The sequence below is a fragment of the Rhinatrema bivittatum genome, chromosome 6 (assembly GCF_901001135.1).
Source record: "Rhinatrema bivittatum chromosome 6, aRhiBiv1.1, whole genome shotgun sequence".
NCBI lineage: Eukaryota > Metazoa > Chordata > Amphibia > Gymnophiona > Rhinatrematidae > Rhinatrema > Rhinatrema bivittatum.
Window position 1 is genome coordinate 171,982,953 of NC_042620.1, and position 23,747 is coordinate 172,006,699.

Here is a 23,747-nt window from a genome sequence, read left to right on the forward strand (position 1 = left end):
TATTATAATGGTGGTTTTAGTGATATAGATACATATCCATGGGGAATTGGGTTAAGCCTACCAACTCAATTCACATAACTCTCCAAACAAAGTCCAGATGGTAATGACTTTTAGACAGGTCCAACTTGGGACAGATCTGAACTGGTAAGCCAGAAATGAAAGGTTCTGTAAGCATGTGCCAATTCACTGAGCCATCTAGTGCCCCTGGCATGGTTTTAAAAAGTCTCTTTATTCAGACGGAATGCATGGATGTCATAAACGCCATCAGTAGCAGTGAAGGTCTGTAACTCACCAGATCGAGTGCAGCTGCTAGGATGGAGGCATCAGGAATAGTGCCCGGCTCACAGCAGTTCAAAAGAAACTGGAAGCGTTTCATGCCTTGCCTGATGGCTCCAAGGTTCACAACATTCTTGTATTTGCCACCTTCTTGGTTGGAGGCCAAGTGATCATCAAAGCCATGGCAGCCTGAATGGGAAGACATTACAGAAGAGGAAGGGAAAGGGAGGACAGAATAGCTCACAAATAAAAAGAGCTACTAATATCTAATCCCCGTTTTCTTGAATCTTTCCCTCCCACCCCCTGGTATAATGCATGATCTCAGACTATGCATACATGGTGACACCCACAACACCTAGTGACTACAGCGAGACATGTAAAGACAGTGGCATTTCATCAGTGGACACAGTGACCTATGTTTAATAAAGATGTTTTTCTATAGGGACAGAATAGATTAACATCCTTTCTTAATAAGGTCTGCTATCTGATAATTACGTCATCGTTGCCTATTCGTATAGACAGAATTTAACTAGCCACAGCATCTATGTACTGTATGTATCCAGTCTAATACTGACAGCACAGATCTGTGAGTCTGAATCTATCAATTCTACTCCCATCTTTTCTACAGATTCTCTGAATTACTTTAGGCAAGTCACTTTGCCTGATTGCAATTTGGAAACACTAGTAATGTTTTTTTTTGCCCACTCTCCCCAATGAATTAAGCAATGAAACAAGCTGCATGGCCATCATCCCAGAGGAGATTGTATAAATTCTTATAAAGTGCTAGTCTTAAATATCATTTTGGGATAGTGTTTTGGAAAATAATTGCTTTGCTACTTATAGACAAACTATTACTTTTCAGCACGATGCATATTATAGCACTGAATGTAATTTCAAAATGTACTTCACACCTGACCAAAAATATACTGCTTTACTTGTAACCTTATTATTCTGGGACTGCATTCATTTATTCAGTGCCAGAGGACTGTGAGTTTTGCTTTATAAAATCATCTGCAAACAGGCTTAATTTTAACAATGCTAACTTAAGTGGGCAGACCTTTCTCAGCCAGCCAGTGCCAAAAAGCAGAACATACATAAATAAATAAATAAAATAAAGAAGACTTTGCTCTGACCTCTGAAAGCACATCATCTTTCTTCATTTTAACCTTAATCCGGTCCCAACTATAAATCTAAGGGTGAAAGAGCCTTCTGCCAGCCCCTAACCTGGTTGTCTGGCAAACATTTGGAAGGACTAAAATCAGTACAGTAAGGGCCAAATTTTATAACATGCGAGCGAGCGTAGATTTGTTCACGCAACTCGGCGTGAACAAATCGCCCAATTTTATAACATGCGCTCGCAACCGCGTGCATGTTATAAAATCCAGGGTTGGTGCGCGCAAGGGGGTGCACAATTGTGCAACCTGCGCACACCAAGCCGAGCAGGCTTCCACTGTTCCCTCCGAGGCCGAAATTGGAGCGGCCTCAGAGGGAACTTTCCTTCCACCACCACCCCCCCGCACCTTCCCCTCCCTTCCCCTATCTAACCCGCCCCCCAGCCCTAACTAACCTCCCCCCCCCCCGACCTTTGTTGGAGAAGTTACGCCTGCCTCCGGGCAGGTGTAACTAGAGCGCACCGGCTCGCCATCCTCTGGCTGTTCCGGAGGCCTTGGGACTCATGCGCCTCCCGGGGCTTGCGTGCGCTGCCGAGCCAATGCAAGATAGGCTCGGCGCACGCAGGGGGAGGTTTTCGGGGATTGCGCTCTTATCTTATTCACGCAACCCTTTGAAAGTCTACCCCTAAATGTGGTGGGCACTTTAAAAGGGCAATTTTCAAAAGCAGTTCTGTGTGCAAAATGCTGTTTCCCGTACGTAAACGGACTTTATGAAAATTACTACAGGTGACTGTGTGCGTAAAAGTACACATGGAAGCCATTTTGCATGGACTTTTATGTGTACTTGAAAGAAGCATCTCAAGGAGGGAAACCATTTGCATGCATACTTTTGATTTCAGAAAGTATATGCATGAATGTATGTGTACACACTTACACCTGCTCCCAAGCAGACATAAATGTGTGCATGGGTGCTGCACAGGGTTCTATGTGCAACTGCTAATTTGCAAAGTGTACTTGTATGGGTAAGTCTGCTTTGAGAATTAGGACTGAAGTCCACGTCTACTTTCTACATGTGGGCTATTAGAAAATGACCCTCTTCCATTTCAGCTGAAATAGTCATCATTTGTGTTATACTATTAATGGAGGGAAAAACCCAGCCATGCAAGTGTCATGAATGAATGTTTGTTTCAAGTGATAGGCCATTTAGTCATCCTCTTAGTCAAGAGCCAATCTACTCAAAGGGTGTCAACCATGCATAAAGTTTCATAGCTTTGACAATTTAGCTTCAGACTATACTCTCAATGCAATTAGAGGTCTTAAACCTAAAACGATTGACAATATATTATATCCAACACATCTCTGGAATACAAAGATGGCAAAACATTAATATTATGAGTTGCAACTGTTAAACAACTAGACAAATGATACCATGTTTAACAGGATTTCTTTTTTTACTGTAATGCAATTTTTTCTGTCCTGTTTTGAATCAATTAGTACTTTTGTGTTTTGTTTTGTTTTTTCATTAAAGACAGAAGGAAGCACTACAGAGAGAAAGAAAAAAAGACAGACTGACAGACAGCAGAATGGTGTCACAGCACAATGTCACAAATGGAGATAAGTAGAGAGAAATGAAATGCCTCTAAAGACATTGTCCCAGAATCAGCCACTGATCAGGCTCCTTATAAACTACCTACCTAAGATTCCATTCAGGATGCTTTTAGCACTCCCTAATCATATTAAAACCCACAAATGCACACCAGGATGTGGACACTATAATAACTCCAAGCACAGCAAACAATTTATTACTCTAATCTCATGAGATGCTGAAACATTCCGTAATCAGGTAAATGCCAGGGCAAAAATAAATATTTCTGCATTAAAATATATGATAATTAAACATTTGCAATCTAAACAAATGCTGGAAGAACATTAGGACGATCTTTTTCCTCTCTTGCGTGCTTCCTCCCTCCTCTCAGTTCCCTCCTGAGGACTGCTTTTACTTATGAACAAAAGTGGGCACCTGTCCCAAGGCCTGCATAGCAGAGAACCTATTGTGTTAGTACCCAGAACTCTGCATTTATGGATCTATTAGGGAGTGCCTCCAATCTCAGGCATCAAAGAATAGCCCTCTGCAGGGCCGCTTTAACCACACAAGGGGCCTTGCACAAATTTTTGTGGATGCGCACTTGTATATTTTTTCCCTATTGACCACACCCTCTCTCTCCGCCCTGACCCCAACACACACCTCCTCATCCCTTCTTGCCTTAATCCGACGTTGCTGACCCACTATGGCAGCTTTTTTCCTCTTTGCTGGCTGACAAGAGGGCAGCCACATCCCACCTCCTCCTTCCAACCTGCACAGACCAATGCAAGCACATATCTACCTTATTCCAATCCACATAGCCTATGAGAGTGCAGTGTGAAACATCTTCCTTCTCCTAGGTTGTGCTGGCAGGTGCAAGCACAGTGTTAAGAGATTTGCATTTATGGGCAAGGCTAATGCAAGAGTATTAGGCATCATAGGTGAGTCTTCAGCCTTGTATCATTCCTAAAGCCCATCAATGAAATGTCAGGTCCATAGGCTCTCCAGTTAGATTTTTATAATTATATTCAACAATCATGACCCTACCATCACCACTCCCCTGTGCTGTTTTGGTATGGCATGTTTGCTGTACAAGTCCTGACTGACTTTTTTGTAGGCACAAACATCTGGTAATGGAGGCAGTTTGTGTCATTGTTACTGAGGTAAAAATAAAATCTGAATTTTTTTTTCCTATCATAAACAGTAAAGAGAAAACTCCTAGTTCAGCCCAGCCACCCAGGCCAGTCAGCCACTTCAAAGATTACTTTCAACCAATGCCATATGGATTGTTTTAAATTTATAAATTAATGTATTTTTTTAAGTCTATCCCCAAACATTACAGATGACACATTCATCAGACATTGTGACAATTTCTGAAACATATTTATGTTATGTATATATATATATATATATATATATATACACACACACACACAAAACAAAATTTAATATTTAAAAGTATGATGCCTATGTGTTTTACAGAATTGTTCTGGGAGGAGTGGTGGTGGGGTCTTAATCATTGATTTGAATTATCAAAACCTCAGAAGAAGGTCTATGGGCCTGAAAGTTAATCCTGGAGGGGTGCAAGGGTGAAGGTTCACATAGATACCTAATAACCTTATGTTGGCTCTGCCCATAGCACAAAGCCCTTAACACCGTGCTCATTGTCAACCCGCACATGTTGGAAGGATGAAAACATCTCAAGTCACACTTGAATGGATCTGCAAGGTTTGAAAGAAGATTGAGCTATGCTTACTTGGCCCATGCAAGCTGGAAGGAGAAGGTGGCATGCAACAGCCTTCCCATCAGGCGATGCAGAGGAGGAAAACTGCAGCACTGGGCCAGCAGCTCCATATTAATGGAGAGAGGAGGGAAAAAAGAAGAATATTAGAGTTGGGAAGGAGAGGAACATAAGATTTGCCATTCTTTTGGGGAAACAGTGATCAGTATAGAAAAAAATGTAAATTTGCACAGGGCCCCTAAAGTGGTTAAATTGGCCTTTCTCTTGATGTTCTCTCCACCTTCATGCACACAGTGGTGCTGGCAGTCTATGTTCTTCTTGCATTTCTAGCTGACACGTCCCGAACATCATAGAAGTATTATCACTGCACTTTTCAAACTTATAGGGTCATTTATCAAAATGCATTATGGCGTTATCGCCCTAATGCCCATGAAAATGCCATAATGCATGCGATATTTAGCGCCATGTGTGGTGCGAATGCAAATCTTTAGAATTTATTCAAAGGGGCTGGATTGGGGAGAGGTTTGGGCGGGATAAATGAAAATGAGGGGCATTATCACAGTGTGTGATAATGTAGGCATTATCACAGTGTGTGATAATGTAATGCACACTATTGCATGTTTTTAATGCCAGAAATAACTACACCTTTTTTCCTGGCATTAAGCTGTATGATATGCCCGAAATGGAATTTGTGATAATATCGGAATTCGTGATAATATCGTGAATTCTGTTTTGGGCATTTGGGAGAGGGGAAAGGGAGAGAGAGAAGAGCAGGGAGAGGAGAGAGAGAGAGAGGACTGGAGTGGAGTAGAGAGAGAGAGAGCGCCTCTGGGGTGGCACCCATAGTAGTCAACTATTTATACCACTGTACCAGGGTAGTATCAAGCTAGGGCAAGAGAACATTGTAGAAATCTCAGCTTTGTGTGACTTTCCTCACTCAAAACCACATTAAATCTTCACTGATGTGTACTGTGCTGTTTGTACGTCTCACTGTGCATGTAAAACTGGCCCCAAAACCCTAGACCACCACCAAACCCTCACCTCAAGTTACCAGCTGGCCCTCCTATAGGAGTATAAAGAGTTGTCCACTATGAAAGCCTTATAAAAAGTCTCTATCTCTCTCTCTCCCCCCCCCCCCCCCCCTTTTCCTGGAGAACCAAAAGTAAGGAAATGCCTACCTATGTATAGCATGCAGGGCAGTAACTCTAAAATTTTAATAGCCATGTCCCTTTTCCTTATTGCAGGCATTATTCATGCAAAGATTATCGCATTTTGATAAATCTAGCTATTAGAGGCTAATGTAGTAAACAGCACTGACATTCACAAATGTATTAATGATCTAAACGGGCAAATAAATTGTTATTCAATTTACACATTTTGGAAGCATTGTTTGCCATTTTAGATCACATTATTTAGCTATTGTGAACTTTGACATAACATCTATGTACAACTAGGTAGCAAGCTGCATAGTTAGGTGAATCAGCTCAATGCCTATGTTCATCCATCACCGGGGAGAGACAGGACAGCCAAGTCAAGGTAATCAACTGCGTGAAGCAAGAGTCCCTTCTGTAGTTGTGTGAACCTGTCCTTGCCAGCATACCTGCCTGAGTTCAGAATTTACTGGGATCCCTGCCCCCTGAGATATCATCATCTGCTGCCAGGGACAGAACACTCCTAAGGTGGTGTATCAAAAGAGGTTGCCCCTTTGGGATCTTAGAGTGAGTGGGAGGGCCAGGTGTGAGAATTTTTCCTTGATTGGCTGCCTTGACAAGCAGTATTGGGTCTATGTTTGGCTGTGCGGCGACTATTGGTGGGTTTTGGATTGAGGTTTCCTGATGTTTTTTCCTATGTGAGTTTCAGGTGGATTTTTGGGATGTTTTTCGTTGGAGTTTATAATGTGGCAGTTCATACTATGATTTTTTATATATTGATGTTATATATGAGAAGGGAATATAATTTTTTAAGGAATTTTATGTATTTATTTTGATTTATTAGGTATGTGATACAGCCTTTCCCTCCCCTCATGAGAATGGGGATGTAGTTGGCTTTATTAGGAAATATTATTATTATTATTGTTATTTGTTTATTATGCTATATTAATTTATTTTATTGTATTTACTCTGATATGCTATGTTACACCAATGTATTTTATTTTTGAAATGCAAAATGAAAAATAGAAAGTAATGTCAAAGTGTGTGAATGTCAATGCAGAGCAATTTGTTTTTTTTACAAGAAACTTAATTATACCTCACTGAGATACAGTTACATGTTTGGCAATAATGGCTGCGTAAACTCGATAAATTTAACGTATGCTGTTAAGTCCTAACTCATTTGCATGGGCTATTATTGCGCATTAATTAACACAAGATAATGGCCCAAGTAATTCCAGTTTACTGCTTCATCAAGTGAGCCACATGGCCCTGAGACTTATGGAAAGCAGAGGAAATTAGAGAGCAGTGGTGCCAGCTGGGGTCGGAGGAGGAGAGAGAGAGTAGTCACACCAGAGGATAGAAGGGAAAGGGATTGGGGTGAGAAGGGAGGGTAACAGGAAGAAAGAGTGAGAGAGAGAAATAGTACTCAGAAAGAGGAGAGAGGAGGCATGTGGGTGAAGGAAGACAGAGTGGCAGCATCATGGGGAGGAGAGGGAGCAATGGACACCAGTTTGGGGCACTGAGGAGCAGCAGTGGAGGATGGATGAAGTGAGGAAGTGTGAAGCAATGGGAGGAAGAGGAGAGTGACAGCATGAAGCATGGAAGCAGGAGACCAATCTGTAATATACAGTAGGATCATGCAATCATTACCTTCAGTAAATTGCAATTATATTGAATTTAATGTAAAATAAAAAGCTTTACATGTGTTTTTTTTCTGAAATGGCCTAGCATGCATCAAAAGAAATGTTATATCCTCCCTATGGGTGCTCTCAGGTAGAGTCTCCAAAAGTTACAACAATAAACCTCACATTTGTGGCGAGAATAATTCTAATTGCTTTAGTTGTATTACATTAATTTGATTATTTCTCCTTTTAAGAATGTACAGAGCTATAATTTAGAGCAGAGGTTTTCAACACTAATCCCTGAGGGCCATACACAGGTTTGATTGTCAGGATGTGTGGTGGGGGTGTGTGTGGTGTGTGTGTGTGTGTGGTGTGTGTGTGTGTGGTATGTGTGTTGGGAGCATTGCCCGTCACTAATACAATCCCCAGTATTTTTCCATTAATGAGTAGTGGGAGGGTTTTTGAGGATTTTTTATGTCCTCCCATAGCAATGACTCCCACCTTTTGGGGGGAGAGGCTTCAAGGGGGTATAAAAGCCTTTGGAGCATGCTCAATAGTCATTAGGTGCAGCCAGAAGGAAGGAGCAAGAGATCCCTCCCAGGATCTTAACAGGGTGGGTAGGAGCTGGAGATCACCCCTTGATCTCAGAGAAGAAGTGAGATAGACAAGCAGAGCTGTTTGGAGAGATTCATTCAGAGTCTCCACTGACAAAGAGTTTGAATTTTGAAGATGTTTTACTTCTTGGTCTGAAGGGAAGGATTGCACCTCTGTCTCCCTGAGAATTCCAATTGGATATCTTTTTTCCCAAGTGACCAGACAAGTGAGGGTGGAGAGAGAGTGAAAGACTTTTGAAAGGAGAATCAAGTGCCTCAACATTGAATAATTGGATTTACAGTTTAAGGCTTTGGGAAGTTTGGAACCCATTGCTGGTATTTTTGGACTAGGGATTATTTCCAACAGATTGGCTTATGCTGGAAGCCACACTCTAGTTGTCTGCCCTCACTGGTGAGGATATATTGGCTGAGGATGAAGGTGCATGAGATAGGAGATTTATTTATTATTGCATTCATATGCCGCCTCCACGAAGCCCAAGGCGGCTTATACAAACACATACACGGTAAAATACATAAAAACTATCACAGCATCAATCAGCAGGCACCAAATATAAAATTTAAAATACTAAGATGATCAAATTGGTAGTTCCGAGATTTGAAAGTCTAGAAATGGAGCACCATATGTTAAAATTAACAGGATATCTGCTTAAAAAACTCAGTTTTTAAAAGAGCTTTAAACTCCTTTGGACACTCTACTTCTCTGAACTCAAGAGGCAAGAGTTCTGCAAAATGGGTGCAGTGCTAGAAAATGCACTGTCTCTGATCTCAGATAACCTGGCCACTTTCACCGAAGGTACATCCAGGAGGACCTTTTGTGAGGAGCACAAAGATCTCTCCGGATTATAAATCCGCAACATTGCGTTCACCCAAGGTAGCATTTCAATTGATAGCAATTTATATGACAGCATTGCTGTCTTTTCTTGATTCTAGCAGGGATGCATAGCCAATGTAGGTTTTTAAGAATGGGTGAAATATGTTCATTCTTCTTATGCTGGAAGCCTTGCTGCTGCATGTTGTAGTGGTTGCATGGGCTTGATTGAGGAAGATGGAATCCCCAAAGAGAGAATTATAGTAATGTAAAATCACCAATAATGTCTGGACTACTTCCTGAATTTTTTCAGGAGTAAAAGTGGCTTACAATTTCTTAAAAGTCATAGCTTATAAAAGCCAGCTCTAACTACTGATTTAATATGAGGGACCCAAGACAATCATGAATCAAGGATAACCCCTAAACTGCGAGTATGTGGAGACTGATGAGAAGGTTCCCCATGGACAAGGAAACCCTATGTTTTATTTTAACCCTAACCCTGGACCCTGTTCTTTAATTTGCAGTCAAGGATTTATGTTAAACACCACTTCTGGATTTCTTTTTAGTTTTTTTCCTGCTGGTTCCAGTGAGGGTGCTGGATAGATGGACACTGGATTGAGTCTTATTTCTTGCTTATTCTGCTCAGTTTGTTTCCTGCTCCTTTTCTGGACAATATTGCACCTTGGTGAGATTGTCTACCTAGGGTGCCAGCCATGAGTAAGCCGAAGAGCGATTGTGCCCAGGGCCCCGGATGATAATTTTTCCTCCCTGTCCAGACTCGAACCCAGACCCTTGGCACCCCTAGTTAAGATAAAGCACCAGACAAGGGACAGGCTACATATGCAAATATATTGCATATTCATTGGGGTATTCTGAAAACCAGACCTATTTATGGCCACCTACATTTTTAAAACTCGGCCCAGAAATACTGACTCAAACCATTTTCACTAGCTAAACTTGTGTCCCCTGCGAATTTAAGCACACAAATTTAGCTAATCAGATCAGGGGTGGGGGAGGAAAGGTGGAGCATGGTGACTCCTTGATTTTGTGTTGGGAGTACTGAGGGTGTGACTCAGGCACGGAGGTCCCTTGATCTTGGCCCCAGGGAGAGATGGAGGGATTTCAATCTTCCATTAGGATAAGGGGGGAATTATCCTTTTACTTGGAGTTGGTTAGCAGGGGTATGGGTTGGGAGCGATTTCCAGATGCAGTTCATCTATGCTACACTTTTTTGACTCAGTCAAAAAATAAATAAATTCTGCTTCTAATAACTCATACAGTAAATTGAGTAGGTGTAGTGGATGACCATCATATGTGTCTTGTCACTGGCTATATGGATAAAGCCTATAATGACATAGAGACCTGGTAATTGTGGTGCGATTGGCAAATGTGATAAAGCCTTTAAGCACTAAATCCAGATTAATCATCGGTCATTCCACACCTCTCACTTGCATGTGGGCATCAAGATTGCTTTTTGCTATAGTGAATACGAGATAGTGCACCAATCAACATTAACTGTGCACTTAACTGAATCCTGAAGTTGGTCCTCCAACTCTGCAGGGTTTCGGAGTGAGTTACACTCCTTCTTCAGGGAGCTTCGGGATAGCTGTAATGAATTGCTTCAGCTGGATGTAGCCCATACGGAGGTGGGCAGTGAAACGCGCTAGGATCATTAATGCTTGATAGTTAATTCTTCATGCGATCTACGTTCTGCAGTGGATACCTTTTGCCTAGCATGAACACTAATTTTGTGCACTCGCAATGAAGGCTGAACTGTACTGGGTGCTCCCATAAAAAAAGTGTGCATATCCCATTAATATTTTTAGCTAATATATTTAGCATATTATGCTGAAACATTTTTGATGTGATTTTTAGTAGATAGGCCCCATGATATTTCAAATTGCGCATGAACATTTGCTCACCTATACAGCTTAAGTTGCTTCCACATAACCTGGGCTGTCTCTCTCTCAATGTTTCTTTGTCACAAATCAGTGGAAGATGTGTAGCAGAATTCAAAGATACATAGGAATCTGGCAGAGACCATGATGTAAATGCTTCTGCTATGGCCTATGGAACTGGATTAAGACCATCAGCTCATCTTACATAAGTCATCTTTTTAAGTCTTCACTGACCTGACAAGGATTTGAACTAGTGACTTTGAGGTAAAAGTCTCTTTAATGCTGTGACTATTCCCCTGAGATAGGTCTTGCCAAATTTGTCCTGGGGACACCACAGCCAGCCGGGTTTGCAGGATATCCACAATGAATATGTATGAGATTAATTTGCATATGTGGGGGTCTCCAATGCATTCAGATTTATGTCATGCATATTCATTGTGGATATCCTGTAAACCTGACTGGCTGTGGGGTCCCAAGGACAAATGTGGGAAGCTCTGTCCTGAGCCAATTAGCCCCTACATAAATAGCTCAATAGATATTTGCATTCGTACATAGAGTAGACACTGCTATTATTATATCTTTCTAGTGCTACTTTGGCAGACTGCTCTAGGTTCTTCATCCTCACTGTACTAAATACTATGAGGCTGATATTCAGTGCCATTTAGCCAGATAAGTTCGGAATTAACTGGCTAAGTGGCACTGTTTCAATATTTGTCCATATTCAGTGGCTATTTATCCAGATAACTTTTTATCTGGCTGATAAGTTATCTGGAAAAGTGAGGGGTGGGACATGGGTATTTCAAGGTTGAGCTACTTATCTGGCTAATTTACAGGCCGATACAGTAAAGCGCGGCCGCGATTACCCTGTTTCTAACCCACTTTGTACCCGCAATTTGGCTGCGTAAGTCCAACCCACGATTCACTATCCCTTTTAACCATCCTTACCGCTTCTTTAAATCAACGGGTAACCCTTTCCGCCCGCGGCATGTATATGATATGTAAACGCTCCGATTAGCTATTCCCTTCCATACAGTAACGTGCGCCCCGACTATCGCCTTTTTAACCTGCAGTTTAGCCACGTCTTTAACCTGCTAAATTACCGCCTACCCTTACCCCTGCGTTAGAGTGTAGGCGGTAAAGTTTGCCCGTGAAATTTCACGAGCAAACTTTCCCCCAGCCCCCGCTCACCTGCCATGGCCACGTCCATGGGTGCCGGTCTCCTATATGGGCCCGTGCTGACAGGGACAGGGACCTTGACTCACAAATGTCCCTTCACTTTCTCTTTCAGCATTCCTTCTCCCGCTTTGGCTCATGTTGTCCCTTCATTTTCTCTTTCAGCATTCCTTCTCCCACTTCAGCAGCCCGGGGCGGATCGGGCGCTCTCCGTGAGGCGGCTTCCAGCAGCCCCTGCCGGCGAAGATGCATGAACGCACGCCTGTACTTCCAATTTGGGCGCTCAAGGCACCTTCGCTGGCTTGAGCGCCCAAATGGGACGTACAGGCGGTGCGAGCTCATCATGCCAAAAAAATTGCACCAGCAGGCAACTGGAAGATTGCCAGAGCAGTGGAGCCAGGGACGGGGGAGGGGGGTGTGCGCGGGAGGGGGCGGGGCGGCGGCTCCCCTACCTTTCCTGCATGCGGGGCAGCTCCGGCTCGCCTACCTGCCTGCCTCCCTCCGTTCTGCCGCTCACTGCCTCCCCAGCGCCATCTTGCAGCTTGTGACATCACCCCTGACCCTTGAGCGCCCAAACGCCGGCGAAGGTGAATGAACGCATGTCCAATTTGGGCGCTCAAGCAGCGAAGGCGCATGCGCGAACTCCGTGACCTCAGAGGTCCATCCGGGCGCTCAGGTCACGGTGTGCGCTCATGCGCCTTCGCTGCTTGAGCGCCCAAATTGGACGTGCGTTCATGCACCTTCGCCGGCGTTTGGGCGCTCAAGGGTCAGGGGTGATGTCACAAGCTGCAAGATGGCGCTGGGGAGGCAGTGAGCGGCGGAACAGAGGGAGGCAGGCAGGCAGGCGAGCCGGAGCTGCCCCGCATGCAGGAAAGGTAGGGGAGCCGCCGCCCCACCCCATCCCACGCACCCCCCCGGCCCTGGCTCCGCCGCTCTGGCAATCTTCCAGTTGCCTGCTGGTGCAATTTTTTTGGCATGATGAGCTCGCACCACCTGTACGTCCCATTTCGGCGCTCAGGCCAGCGAAGGTGCCTTGAGCGCCCAAATTGGACGTGCGTTCATGCACCTTCGCCGGCGGGTCTGCTGGAAGCCCCAGGGAGGCAGGGGAGCCGCGGTGGGCGCCTCGGGAGGAAGGGAGAGAGGACTGGGGCTGCTGGAAGCATGCAGTAAGTTTACTTTAGTTACAATTTCTATTTTCTTAATAACTTGTCGAGTTGATTTTCGCCCTGCGCCTTGCTTTGGGAGGGAGGGAGAGAGGACTGGCAATCCTCGATGCCCGAGCGTAGGAGAACCATCCACTTCCTGGTACCTGTCATTTCAAATGTCATTTGAAATGACATTTGAAATGACAGGTACCAGCGCACCCATTTTACCGTATAGGCGCTGTATAGCGCTCTATACAGTAAAATGGATTGCGCTTCATGGACGCTTCTTCGACGCGCTTTGGACGCGGCTTGCATTTGCATGCCATTTAAATACAGTATCGAGCGGTAGGTGATCTGAACTGTGAGCGCGGCAAACGAGGGTGCGCCCGGCACTACCGCACTCTTTCTACCGCATCCTTACTGTATCGGCCTGATAGCCAGGATAAGTTAGACCTGTTATTCAGCTGGTCTAAAGTTAGCTGGATAAACTTATCCAGGTAACTATTAGATAGGTGACTATATTCAGTGGTGCAGTCGCACTGATAAATAGCTCAGCCAAGTTAGTCACATAAGTTTAGCTGGTTGACTTGGTCAACCAGAAAGCAGCTTAATATGGACCATATGATTTGAAATTCCAATTGTCCTCAACTGGTTTTTAATCAAACAAGAATTTTTTATTCTGTACCTCTATTCAATTGCATGGTGTCTTTAAACACTAACAGGCATATTCATGAAGGTTATGTTAAGCGTTAATGTAACAAAAACGCATGCTATTTAACACAGGCCCCATTATTTTCAATGGGGCCTATTCACTAGTAATATCATGAGTTTTAGAATGTTAATGCTTGAACATCTCTTTGTTTATATGCCTCTAAATTATTCTTTGCCTTATTTTGGGAATGTTGGATCCTGTTCCTGCTGATTTTTGTGCTGATAGCACAAAAGCACGCCAAGCTGAAGGAAGAGCTCTTTGATCAAAATCAAATCAGACTTAAATTCTAACATCAGGACTTGGGTTCATCCTCTGGTTTCTCTTATCTTGCTTGAAACTGTTGAACACGGCACAAATATGATGCACAACTGTAGCAGGGTGGGTTGAAACCTGAGTAGCTGCTTTTCAAGAAGCTCTGCTCTCTTAAGACTTTTTAAAAATTGCCTAGCACTTGAGTTAAGTAAGGATTTCCTATGATGCTACATATTTCTTTATTTAAATTTTGTTTTGACTGAGACAAGCAGGACAGTGTCTTGCTAAGGAATAGTATATGCAAATGCCGAACATGCAAACACAGAAGAAAAGAGATAATTAAAACAAGGTCTGTACAGGGTTTTCTCTTTCAAAAATGCTGAGCTTTTGTAGAAAAGCCAAGCCAAACTAGCAAGAAAACTGATGGGCCATCCATCGTTTTTACTGAGGCATTCGTTAAGCAGTGTCGTGCCGAATGAATAACTTAATTGAAATGTTAATTTTTTTTTTTTGCATGCTGTGGATCCATTTCCCGAAGAAGGTGCATTGGATTTTGTGTTAATAGCTTTTAAAGCCCAAAAGTGAGTTTACTTCTTTTATTTTTTTTTCCTGTAAACTCATTTTTTATGTTTTAAAATTTTCCTTCTATTTCTCTAGTGCTTACTAAAACAAAAAAAAAAAGAGGAAAATAAAAAAAAAAGAAATGTAATGGGTTAGAAAAACGAAAAGTTTTAGTGAAGAACGGAATGGACACAAAAACCATGGAGGGGAAAGGGTATGGAGGATACAAAAAAAAAAAAAAGGGAAGGAAAAAAGGAAAAGAAAAGTAATATAAAAAAGAACAGAAGAAAAAGAACCCTGATATCTAACCATCTTTTTCTTCTGTGTGATGAAGCTTGGATGGATTCCTTCGACCGGAGCGCCATTTACCAAGACGCTTGAAGAAATTCTCCTCTTCATCTCGTCCATTATCCAGGCCACCTCCTGGTCCTCCTTCGGAGAGCTTCACTGCGCTAGTGAACTTCACCTACAAAAATAGGATAAGAATCAGAGCCCCTCAGACTAGGATGCTTTAGTGGACTCTACTATGAACAGTTTTAAATTCCCCCTTTTCAATGTTTGTTCCAAAATAAATAAAAAGAGAAAGTGAAACCAGAAAGTAGAAGAGGAAGCTAAGCAGAGAAGCTAGCATACCGTAGAGGAGGCGGCAGGAAGGAAGGCTGGGAAGGAGTCAGGAAGTGGGCAATTGAAAGGGGTTATGGAGATCGTGTGAAAGATCAGAGAAGTCAGGGAGAAAGGGAGAGAAATGGAAGGGAACAGGAGGAAGAGAAAAGAGTAACAGGGAACGAAGAGAAGTGAAAAAAAATGAGAAAGTGTAAGGATGGAAGAAAGAGCTCCAGGATGGAGTGAGCTGCAAAAAAATGAGGAAGAAAGAAACTGAATATAGGAAAGAAGATCATACAGAAAGAAGGAGCCAAGCAAAGAAGCAGGGATCAGAGCGGTAAGTATATTTTCATGTATGCTCAAGAAAACCAGATCATGAGAAAAATCTTATGGAAACTCTGTTGATCGGCAGATGCAGATGGAAATAGATTTTTTTCCCCTATACTGTCAATGACATAGAGTTGGGTACTTCATTTTTTGCCACTACTTGGCACATGGTAAGGTACAGGAAGAAGGGGTCAGATCCAACGGGAAGACTGCCTGAATTCATTCTTTGGGGCACACCTTTGACATGCAAAAATGTGAGAACATAAAAAACACCAGGCTCTAAGCAATTTCATTTTAAAATAGAAAGCCATACTAAAAAAAATATGCAATCCATCATTTCTGAAGTGTGTGTCCTACTACAATCCAGAATGAGGTTCCACTTCAAGCAGGGTTATAGGTAACAAAACATTATTATCAGAAAAACAGGATCAAGGGAAGCACTTGCTCATCAGTAATCCGTTTGTGCTTCATGGGTTACAATAAAAATGTGTAGCACCATTTAATTATTTATTTTCAGTTCTGGATTGTCATACATCTGGGAAACATACCATAAAATGAATACATACAAGCAAATGAAAATATCAGAATACATTCATATAAAATTGCTAACAAATGTAAATATAAGGACCCTGTTAGTCCCCACTAGCTATGGAGATCGCTATGAAGCATGAGACCCGGCCCCTTGTGATGTCATCCAGCCCAGCGTCGAGCCAGTAAACAGCGCCATTCCACCTGGCACTGAGGCGGAGGGGGCTGCCCACCAGCACCAGGCACTTTTGAGATGCTTCACTGAAGAGAAAAGCTCAAAAAAAATGAAAAAAAATCAGCTTTAAAATGTGAATGGAGATCGCTATGAAGAAAAAAAACACATGAGACCCGCCCCTTGTGATGTCATCCAGCCCAGCGTCGAGCCGGTAAACGGCGCCATTCCACCTGGCGTCGCGCGCCGAAGGGGCACGACAAAGGGGCACTCCCCTTTGTGCACCCCTTCGTGCAACCCTTGGTGCTACCTTTTTTCGTTTTTTTTCTTTTAACTTCTATGTTTCTTCCACTTTTGTTTACCTTTCTCTTTTTTCATAGTTGTTATCCCTTGTTAACAATTTTCATTGTTATTAATGTTAAATGTATTTGACAAAGGTAACTTTTTTCCTGCATCTCCTGTTTTAATGTAAACCGGTATGATCTGTATATTATACAAGAATGTCGGTATATAAAAATTATAAATAAATAAATCAATAAATAAAATTAACTTCTGGAATTAACTTCTGGAATTAACTTCTGGAACAAGATGCCCACTGACCTGCGTCTTGAACCATGCCACAAAAAATTCAAACAAAGTCTCAAAACGTGGTTGTTTGAACAAGCGTTCACGCAATGATTTCTGATTAAACTTATATGCCACTTAATATTCTACCCTTCATTAACTCCCTCCTCCTTTCTCCTACTACCCTTCATCAGCCCCCTAAATTTTTCCTCTCCCTTCACCCCTGCGTGCTCCATTATTATGATCTTTAATTGGTTTTAATAATAGAATAATCCTAATATCAATTCAGTACTTGTGTTTACATTCAGCTCCGTTGAGTTATATTTTGCTATGGTTTTTTGTTTGTAAATGATTTTATTAGTTACTGCCGAAATCATTTTGTATGTAAAAAAAAAAATTTTTAACGAATTTTTTGTTTTCTGTCTGTAAAACCTGTTATCTGTAAAGCCTGTTGCTAAATTATTGTTGATTGTAAACCGCGGTGATGTATCTTCTTACGTACTGCGGTATATAAAAATCTCTAAATAAATAAATAAATAAATAAAATAGTTAGGATTTTATCACTTGGTGTGGGGAGAAACTGTTTAGGGATAAAGTGTTTGCAGCTCCCCCATGTGGATTGCTAGCAATAGAACTGTCCTGTTGGTTTATATCAAGAGATCACCATTTTACCCTCGTGGATCTCTTTTGCTTAGGAGGAGACATCTTGTCTGATGCTGAGCTCTGACTTAACAAACTCTATGGAGCTCTTTATTTTGGATGAGAGTTTCTTTCCACTTTCTCATTCCATTTATTTAAGTTGCCCAGTCCTTTGGGACTCAGTTAAGCTTACTTAAGTTTGCTCTTCTACCATATGGGAAAAGTTCCCTTGCAGCAAGAGGAATCTGAGATTACCAAGATCCAAGGAGAGGATGACTTCTAGCCAATCTGTGAGAAGAAGAAGGAGAAAGGGGAAAGAAGGAGAGGAGATGGACTACACCAATGGCCCATGAATATCTACTGAAAATTGGGAGATAAGGAGAGAAAGGTATCACCCTTGATACTACAAGAGGAGGTAGGAGATAAAAGACTAAAAACTGTGAAGTACATTTTTCATGCTTCAAACTACCATGGGAGAGAAGTACAAAAGCTTTGCCCAGAACCCAATGGAAGGAAAAGAGAAAAAATAACTAAAAGAACTGATTTAATTGGTTATAACAGCTGATTACAAGAGATTGTAAGAAGTCACAAACTAACTAAAATAACTTGTACCATCTTAAAATGAAGTACAAATGGTTGGAAACCACCAAATACCTTCTCAATTGTTTCATTGAGGAGTGACTCCATTATTCTCGAATGCTGTGATTATCAATGCTGAGTGCAAAGACATAAAAGTGGGAGACACTAAGAGAAATGTGAGGGCCTTGAAAGGAAACTTTTTCCCCCAATGCAGGAAACTCTGAATATATATTTTGTGACATAGTGATAGTGTCAGTCTAAAAAGAAATGTAAGATATAGCCTCTGGAACTGCAATCCAGGCTCAACCATCACAGGAGCTGTTTCAATTCCACTCACGGGAGGGCTCTGCAAGCGGCCTTACTCACCCCAATGCTGCCTCTACCTTCTTGTGCAGTCAGAGCGCCGCTGTTCCCGATGCCAATAATGCCGCCTGTGTACACTGCTGTGAGGAGACGCCACTTTGGTCTTCAGTGCAGCCTTGGGATGCTGCTTGTACCTCCTGCTCCACCTGCTATGAGTCTGGTGCTTGCTCCACCTGCTGTCAGCCTGGGCCACCGACTTCCAGTGTTCCCCTTAGGCATGCGCGTGTACCATAGGGCCTGTGGCTGGAAATGCTGCAGTGCCTCCTGATGATGTCATCTCCTGGTTGCCCTATAAAAGGGCTCTTCAGTCTTTGCTCCAAGCCTTTGCAAGGTCTCTAGTGGTTACTGGTCTTTAAAGATCTCCTGTTTCTCATTGTCTTCTGTTCCAAGTCTTCAGTCAAGTCTTCATTCCTGTGTCCAAGTCTTTGGTTGAAGCCTTCGTCTTGCGTCCAAGAGTCCAAATCTTCAGAGTCCTGTCCAAGTCTTCACCGCTGGCTCAAGTCTTCAAAGTTTCTTCAAAGTTCCTGAGTCCTGTCCTTGGTCTTCAGCATTGTTCCAGCTTCTATCTTGTTCCAAGTCTTTGAGTCCAGAGCGGCCTCGGAGGGAACGGAGGCAGGCTGCGTGGCTTGGCACGCGCAGGCTGCCGATTTTGGGCAGCCTTGCGCGCGCGGACCCTGGACCCAAATGTTCAAAATATACAAAACCATTTGGGTGGAGAAGAATCTGCCCTCATTAAGTTCTAATTTGCTAAAATATGGGTTAAATGGTTATCATGTAATTCTATGAAATGACCACTGAATAGCATTTTAAGGAAATGAATTAAGATGTAAATGTGTTTGATGTACTGTTGAGGGAAAGTGTATGGAGGAGTAGCCTAATAGATATAACAGCAGGCTATAAACCATTAAAACCAGCATTCAGATCCCACTGCCACTCCTTGTAAACTTGGGTAAGCTACTTTACTCCACTGTCTCAGGTACAAACTTAGGGGATCATTCATCAAATGCAATAGGGCCTTATCACATCACAATTTGAATATTTAAATTTCAAATTAAAATAAAAAAGGGAGGCGTTTGGGCCAGGTTTTGAATAAGGAGGGGCCGGTAGCACTGTGGGCGATAAGGTTTCATACATTATCGCTGCAGTAGCACCGGAAATAACTACAGTTTTTCTACTGGCGCTATGGAGGCGAAAGGTTCAGGGCGATAATGCACCGCTGCGATGCGGCTAGCTGCACACTTTCACCCCCCCGATCCTTATTTGGGCCATATTTACTAAGCATTTTTTCCATAGAGATAGAATGGGAGAAAAGCCTTTAGTAAAGAACCCCCTTAGATTGTAAGTCCTTTGGAGACAAGGAAATACCAAGAGTACCTGAATGTAATCCGCTTGGACATGCTGAAAGCAGAATATAATGTCGGTTATCCTGGTTACCCTTACGGCTATGATATTTACCATCCTAGTTACACTTGTTAACCTTAAGGATATGATATTTATTCTCCTAGTTTTCTGTTAAACATGCTACTTGTTTTCCTCCATTTAATATGTTTTTTGTAAAGCTCCTTGCTGAATTAATGTTTACTGTAAACCGAGGTGATGTGCCACACGTGCCGCGGTATATAAAAATCTTTAAATAAATAAATATAATATAAATATTTGGAGTTTTGTGATTGGTGGATTCTGTTGCATTCAGCAAGCCATGGGCTAACCCCGTGAACCACCGCACTTACCTCCCCGGCCGGGTCAACTCTCTCGGACGTGGCGAACGCTGCCAGCGGGATGCCACTAATAGCATGTGCGCATCACCTCTTCAGATTTAAAGGGACTGCAGTGGGAAAGTCCCCATAGACCCTAGAGATGACAACATTCGCACAGCCTATGTAAGGGCAGTTCCCCAGAAGCAATTTGCCTCAGCAACAAGTCCAACTATTTCGCAGTGGTGTGTGTTGCTTCTTAGTGTCCAACCTCGTCTTCAGACTTTGTCCAGTTTCTCTTCTGTCTTCATCCCACACTGCCCACTCATTCTTGTCCTTGCCTGCCTGCCTGCCCTGGCTATCCATCCCTCTTTCTTTTCCCTCGGACAGATATCTGGTGTTGACATTGGCCTGAATCCTGGATACGAGTGACCACTGCCTTCCTCTGACCATTGCCTGGACCTTGGATATGCCTGACAGCTACCTGCCTCTGACCATGGCCTGGACCTCCAATACGCCTGACAGCCAACTGCCCCTAACCATCTCAGCACTACAGGGAAGCCGAGGCACTAATGTGCGCTTCCAGCAACAGAGAAAGCCTTCTTGAATTCCAGCTTCTCTCACAGCTCAGAGACCAAGGATCTTCAAAGTTGTGAGACTGGTGTTCGATTCCTGGTTCTTGTCTTTGGTCTAGTAAGTTAGAACTGTTCATAAATTATGAGCAAGTTCCAGCTAAGTTGATGTGTTATGCATCTGCTAATGTATACATACCTACTAAGCTAATCACCCTAAGTGCTTTCTGCGCTAAGGATTTATTGTAAGTTTCTAAGATCTTTAAGCTGTTAATGTTTTTTCTGGTATCCTAATGCCTTACAATAAAAGTCTATTCTAAGTCAAATGGATGTGAATTCCTGGGCTTATCTGATTGTACATAAAGGTAAAATAAGTGGTAATTTTCTTTGTACTGCCAGTCCCCACAGTGGGGGGGGGGGGGGGGGGGGGGGGGGGAGAAGCAGGCAGTATCACACAAGCTACAATATACTCTTATAAGTCCTTACACTCCCACTTGAGATAACAGAAGCCAAAATAATAACAAAAGACATTAAATCATGGAATATGCACAGGGGATCCATGGATGTGAGAAAATGTTATACCAGGTAGGTCCTTGTCCACCGTCATTTTCTCTGTTTCTGTGACATGGAGTCATCTGCTATCTCTAACTACTGACAGATATACTGAAATGTTGATTGCAAGTCTCCTTTTATGGGCTTGTAGTCCATTCTGGGCATAGTTCATCAATGTTCCTCTCTAGAGCAATAATTATAAAATATCTTCTTTCAAACAAATTGGTTGACTCCTAAACCATTTATTTTAAAGCGGATTTGTCATAACAGAATTAAATGGCTTATCAATTACTACACAAGAATTATTTTGGATGACAAGACATTGGTTTGCTATAACCAAGGATTTACAGATGCTTTATTACAGCTAGAGACTGCCACATTTTTATTATTTCCTCCTTTTTCCTGCTTTCTTACAGTTAAGTATATGCCATTGGTGTGAGATTTCATTCTACTTAAGTTTCACTATAATGAGTTTTCCCCACTCTTAATGTTTCTATCAAAACAAAAAACATTCTATAATGTATATATATTAAAAATATATATTTTTCACCTTGGAGCTCTGCCTAATGAAAGACAGACGATCAACAGAGCTGATGTCCAGAAGATCTTCTACACCATCCGTCAGTCCAGATAGGGAAGAGCGTTTCAACCAGTTCCCTATTACAGATTAGATTAATTGGGATGAGTGCTTGATCAACAAAAATATTTCTCAGTGTTTGCACACTTTCAGCACTTGCATAGGTCCAACAAAGTTGATTTGAACCTCTGTTTATCACCACTTTCTAACCAACAGAAAGCTTAATTAGAAGTTGAAGCATAGCTTAGATCCAGGTTCATCTTACAATGGTTCTGATTTTTGAGTTTCTCATGAAGGGAGATTATTGAAATAAACAAATACTCTTATCTCATTTAATAAAATGTAAGTTTAGAAACTGGGATTTTCAGGTAGAAGAGGACTAAGTTTTTGTTTCATTAAATATTCTTACATCCCTAGGAATTCCTTCTGTGTAAAATAAATTGTAAGATTCCCCTACAATTTGAAAGGCTATTCAAATGTAGGGATGTGAGAAAAAAAAATTAATTTTGTTTCATTTTTTCATTTATAGTGGATGGGATTTATTCAGGTTTTGTTTGTTTAATGTTTACTGTGGTTTGATTCATTTGCTGAATAGAAAAACATTAAATTATAAAAAGAACAAAAGAAGAAAAGAAACCAAAAAAAAATCAGTGTCCATCAAGCCCCACAGGACCAAGTTTACCCCTTCAATGGGGGTCCTGATATAGAAAAAACATTAAAGCAATCACCCATTGCTTCTGCTCTGCCAGCTCTTAAATTCCAAAATGGTACCGATTGCCATTTTTTAAGCAGAAGATGGCAGGGCAGGTATGACTAGGGATTCATCCTGCCCCTTTCTACATGGAGTCCCCCATGGAAGAGTCAATATGGTTGGAGGGAGAGCACTGTGGAGGGGAGGAAAAATGAGGGGAAGATAAAGGTAGGGGCAAATTTTGCATTTCAGTTCTTGTCATTAACTTTCGCAAACTAAAGTAAAAGAAAAAATAATTTGAGGGGTTTTTGTTTCATTTTGTTTTTACACAAAACAAAATGAAACCTGAATATTTTGTAGCGTTTTTCATTTAGTTTAAAACCCAATGCACACCCCTACTCAAATGCTGACATTTGAATGATGTAACTCAGTGATAAACAAGAAGTTTGGGACCTATGCTACAGTGAGAAAAGACAGAGAATGAGATCGAAGCAGGTTCCAAATGGGTTGGAAGTTCAAGTATGGAGAAAAGTGAGGCAAAAGAAAATTAGGGACACACAAAAAATTATGCACAGGAGTAAGTATCTATAGGGTAAAGCTAAATTTCCCCACAGTTAGTCTGAATAACGGTTTTTGCAGCATGGGAAACATGCTTTGGCTCAGGAATTTTGCAGAGAAGAGGTCTGAGAATTGAGCTATTATTCTATCATGAAATACCTGATGCAATTTTCATTGAGCCTCATTGAATAATAAGCTTTATGGACATGCAGTTAAAACAAAACATTCAAGGAAATTTCTCTCAGAAATTTTACCATCAAATCTGTTGAACTCTATGTTTTATAGGACTGGGAGTAAATTTATTACAGCTTATGATAAACTAATTCAGTCATGAAGCATATATCATTTCATATTATTCACTACTGTTATGTGTAATAAAAGCCAATCAGAGCTGGTCTAGTTATAAATGAGTTAAGCCAGCACTACCAGCAAAAGTCAAAAGGATCCAATTTCAGAACTGAGCAAAATATAAAACTGCAAAAAGCCTCAAAAATCATATTTTTCATATACATTGAATATTGTCATGGCACCATATTTAAGGCTCACAGAAAAAAAAATCAACTACCTTAAAATAGTTATACACCGGAGAACTGCACAAAAAAAAAAATAAATCTACAAATAAGCCATTAAAACGTTTTTGAAATTGTGCAAGCTTTGTCTAAGTCATAAATTTTGAAGCTG

General features: G+C 41.8%; 1 protein-coding gene across 1 annotated transcript in view; it reads right to left on the reverse strand.

Annotated features, from left to right (window-relative positions):
* The window catches only part of UNC80 (unc-80 homolog, NALCN channel complex subunit), a 437,997-nt gene that overhangs the window by 290,137 nt on the left and 124,113 nt on the right, over nucleotides 1–23,747 (reverse strand). Inside the window, 3 exon segments of the mRNA XM_029606152.1 lie at nucleotides 293–465; nucleotides 15,017–15,113; nucleotides 21,791–21,897. Coding sequence (XP_029462012.1) covers nucleotides 293–465; nucleotides 15,017–15,113; nucleotides 21,791–21,897 — 377 coding nt within the window.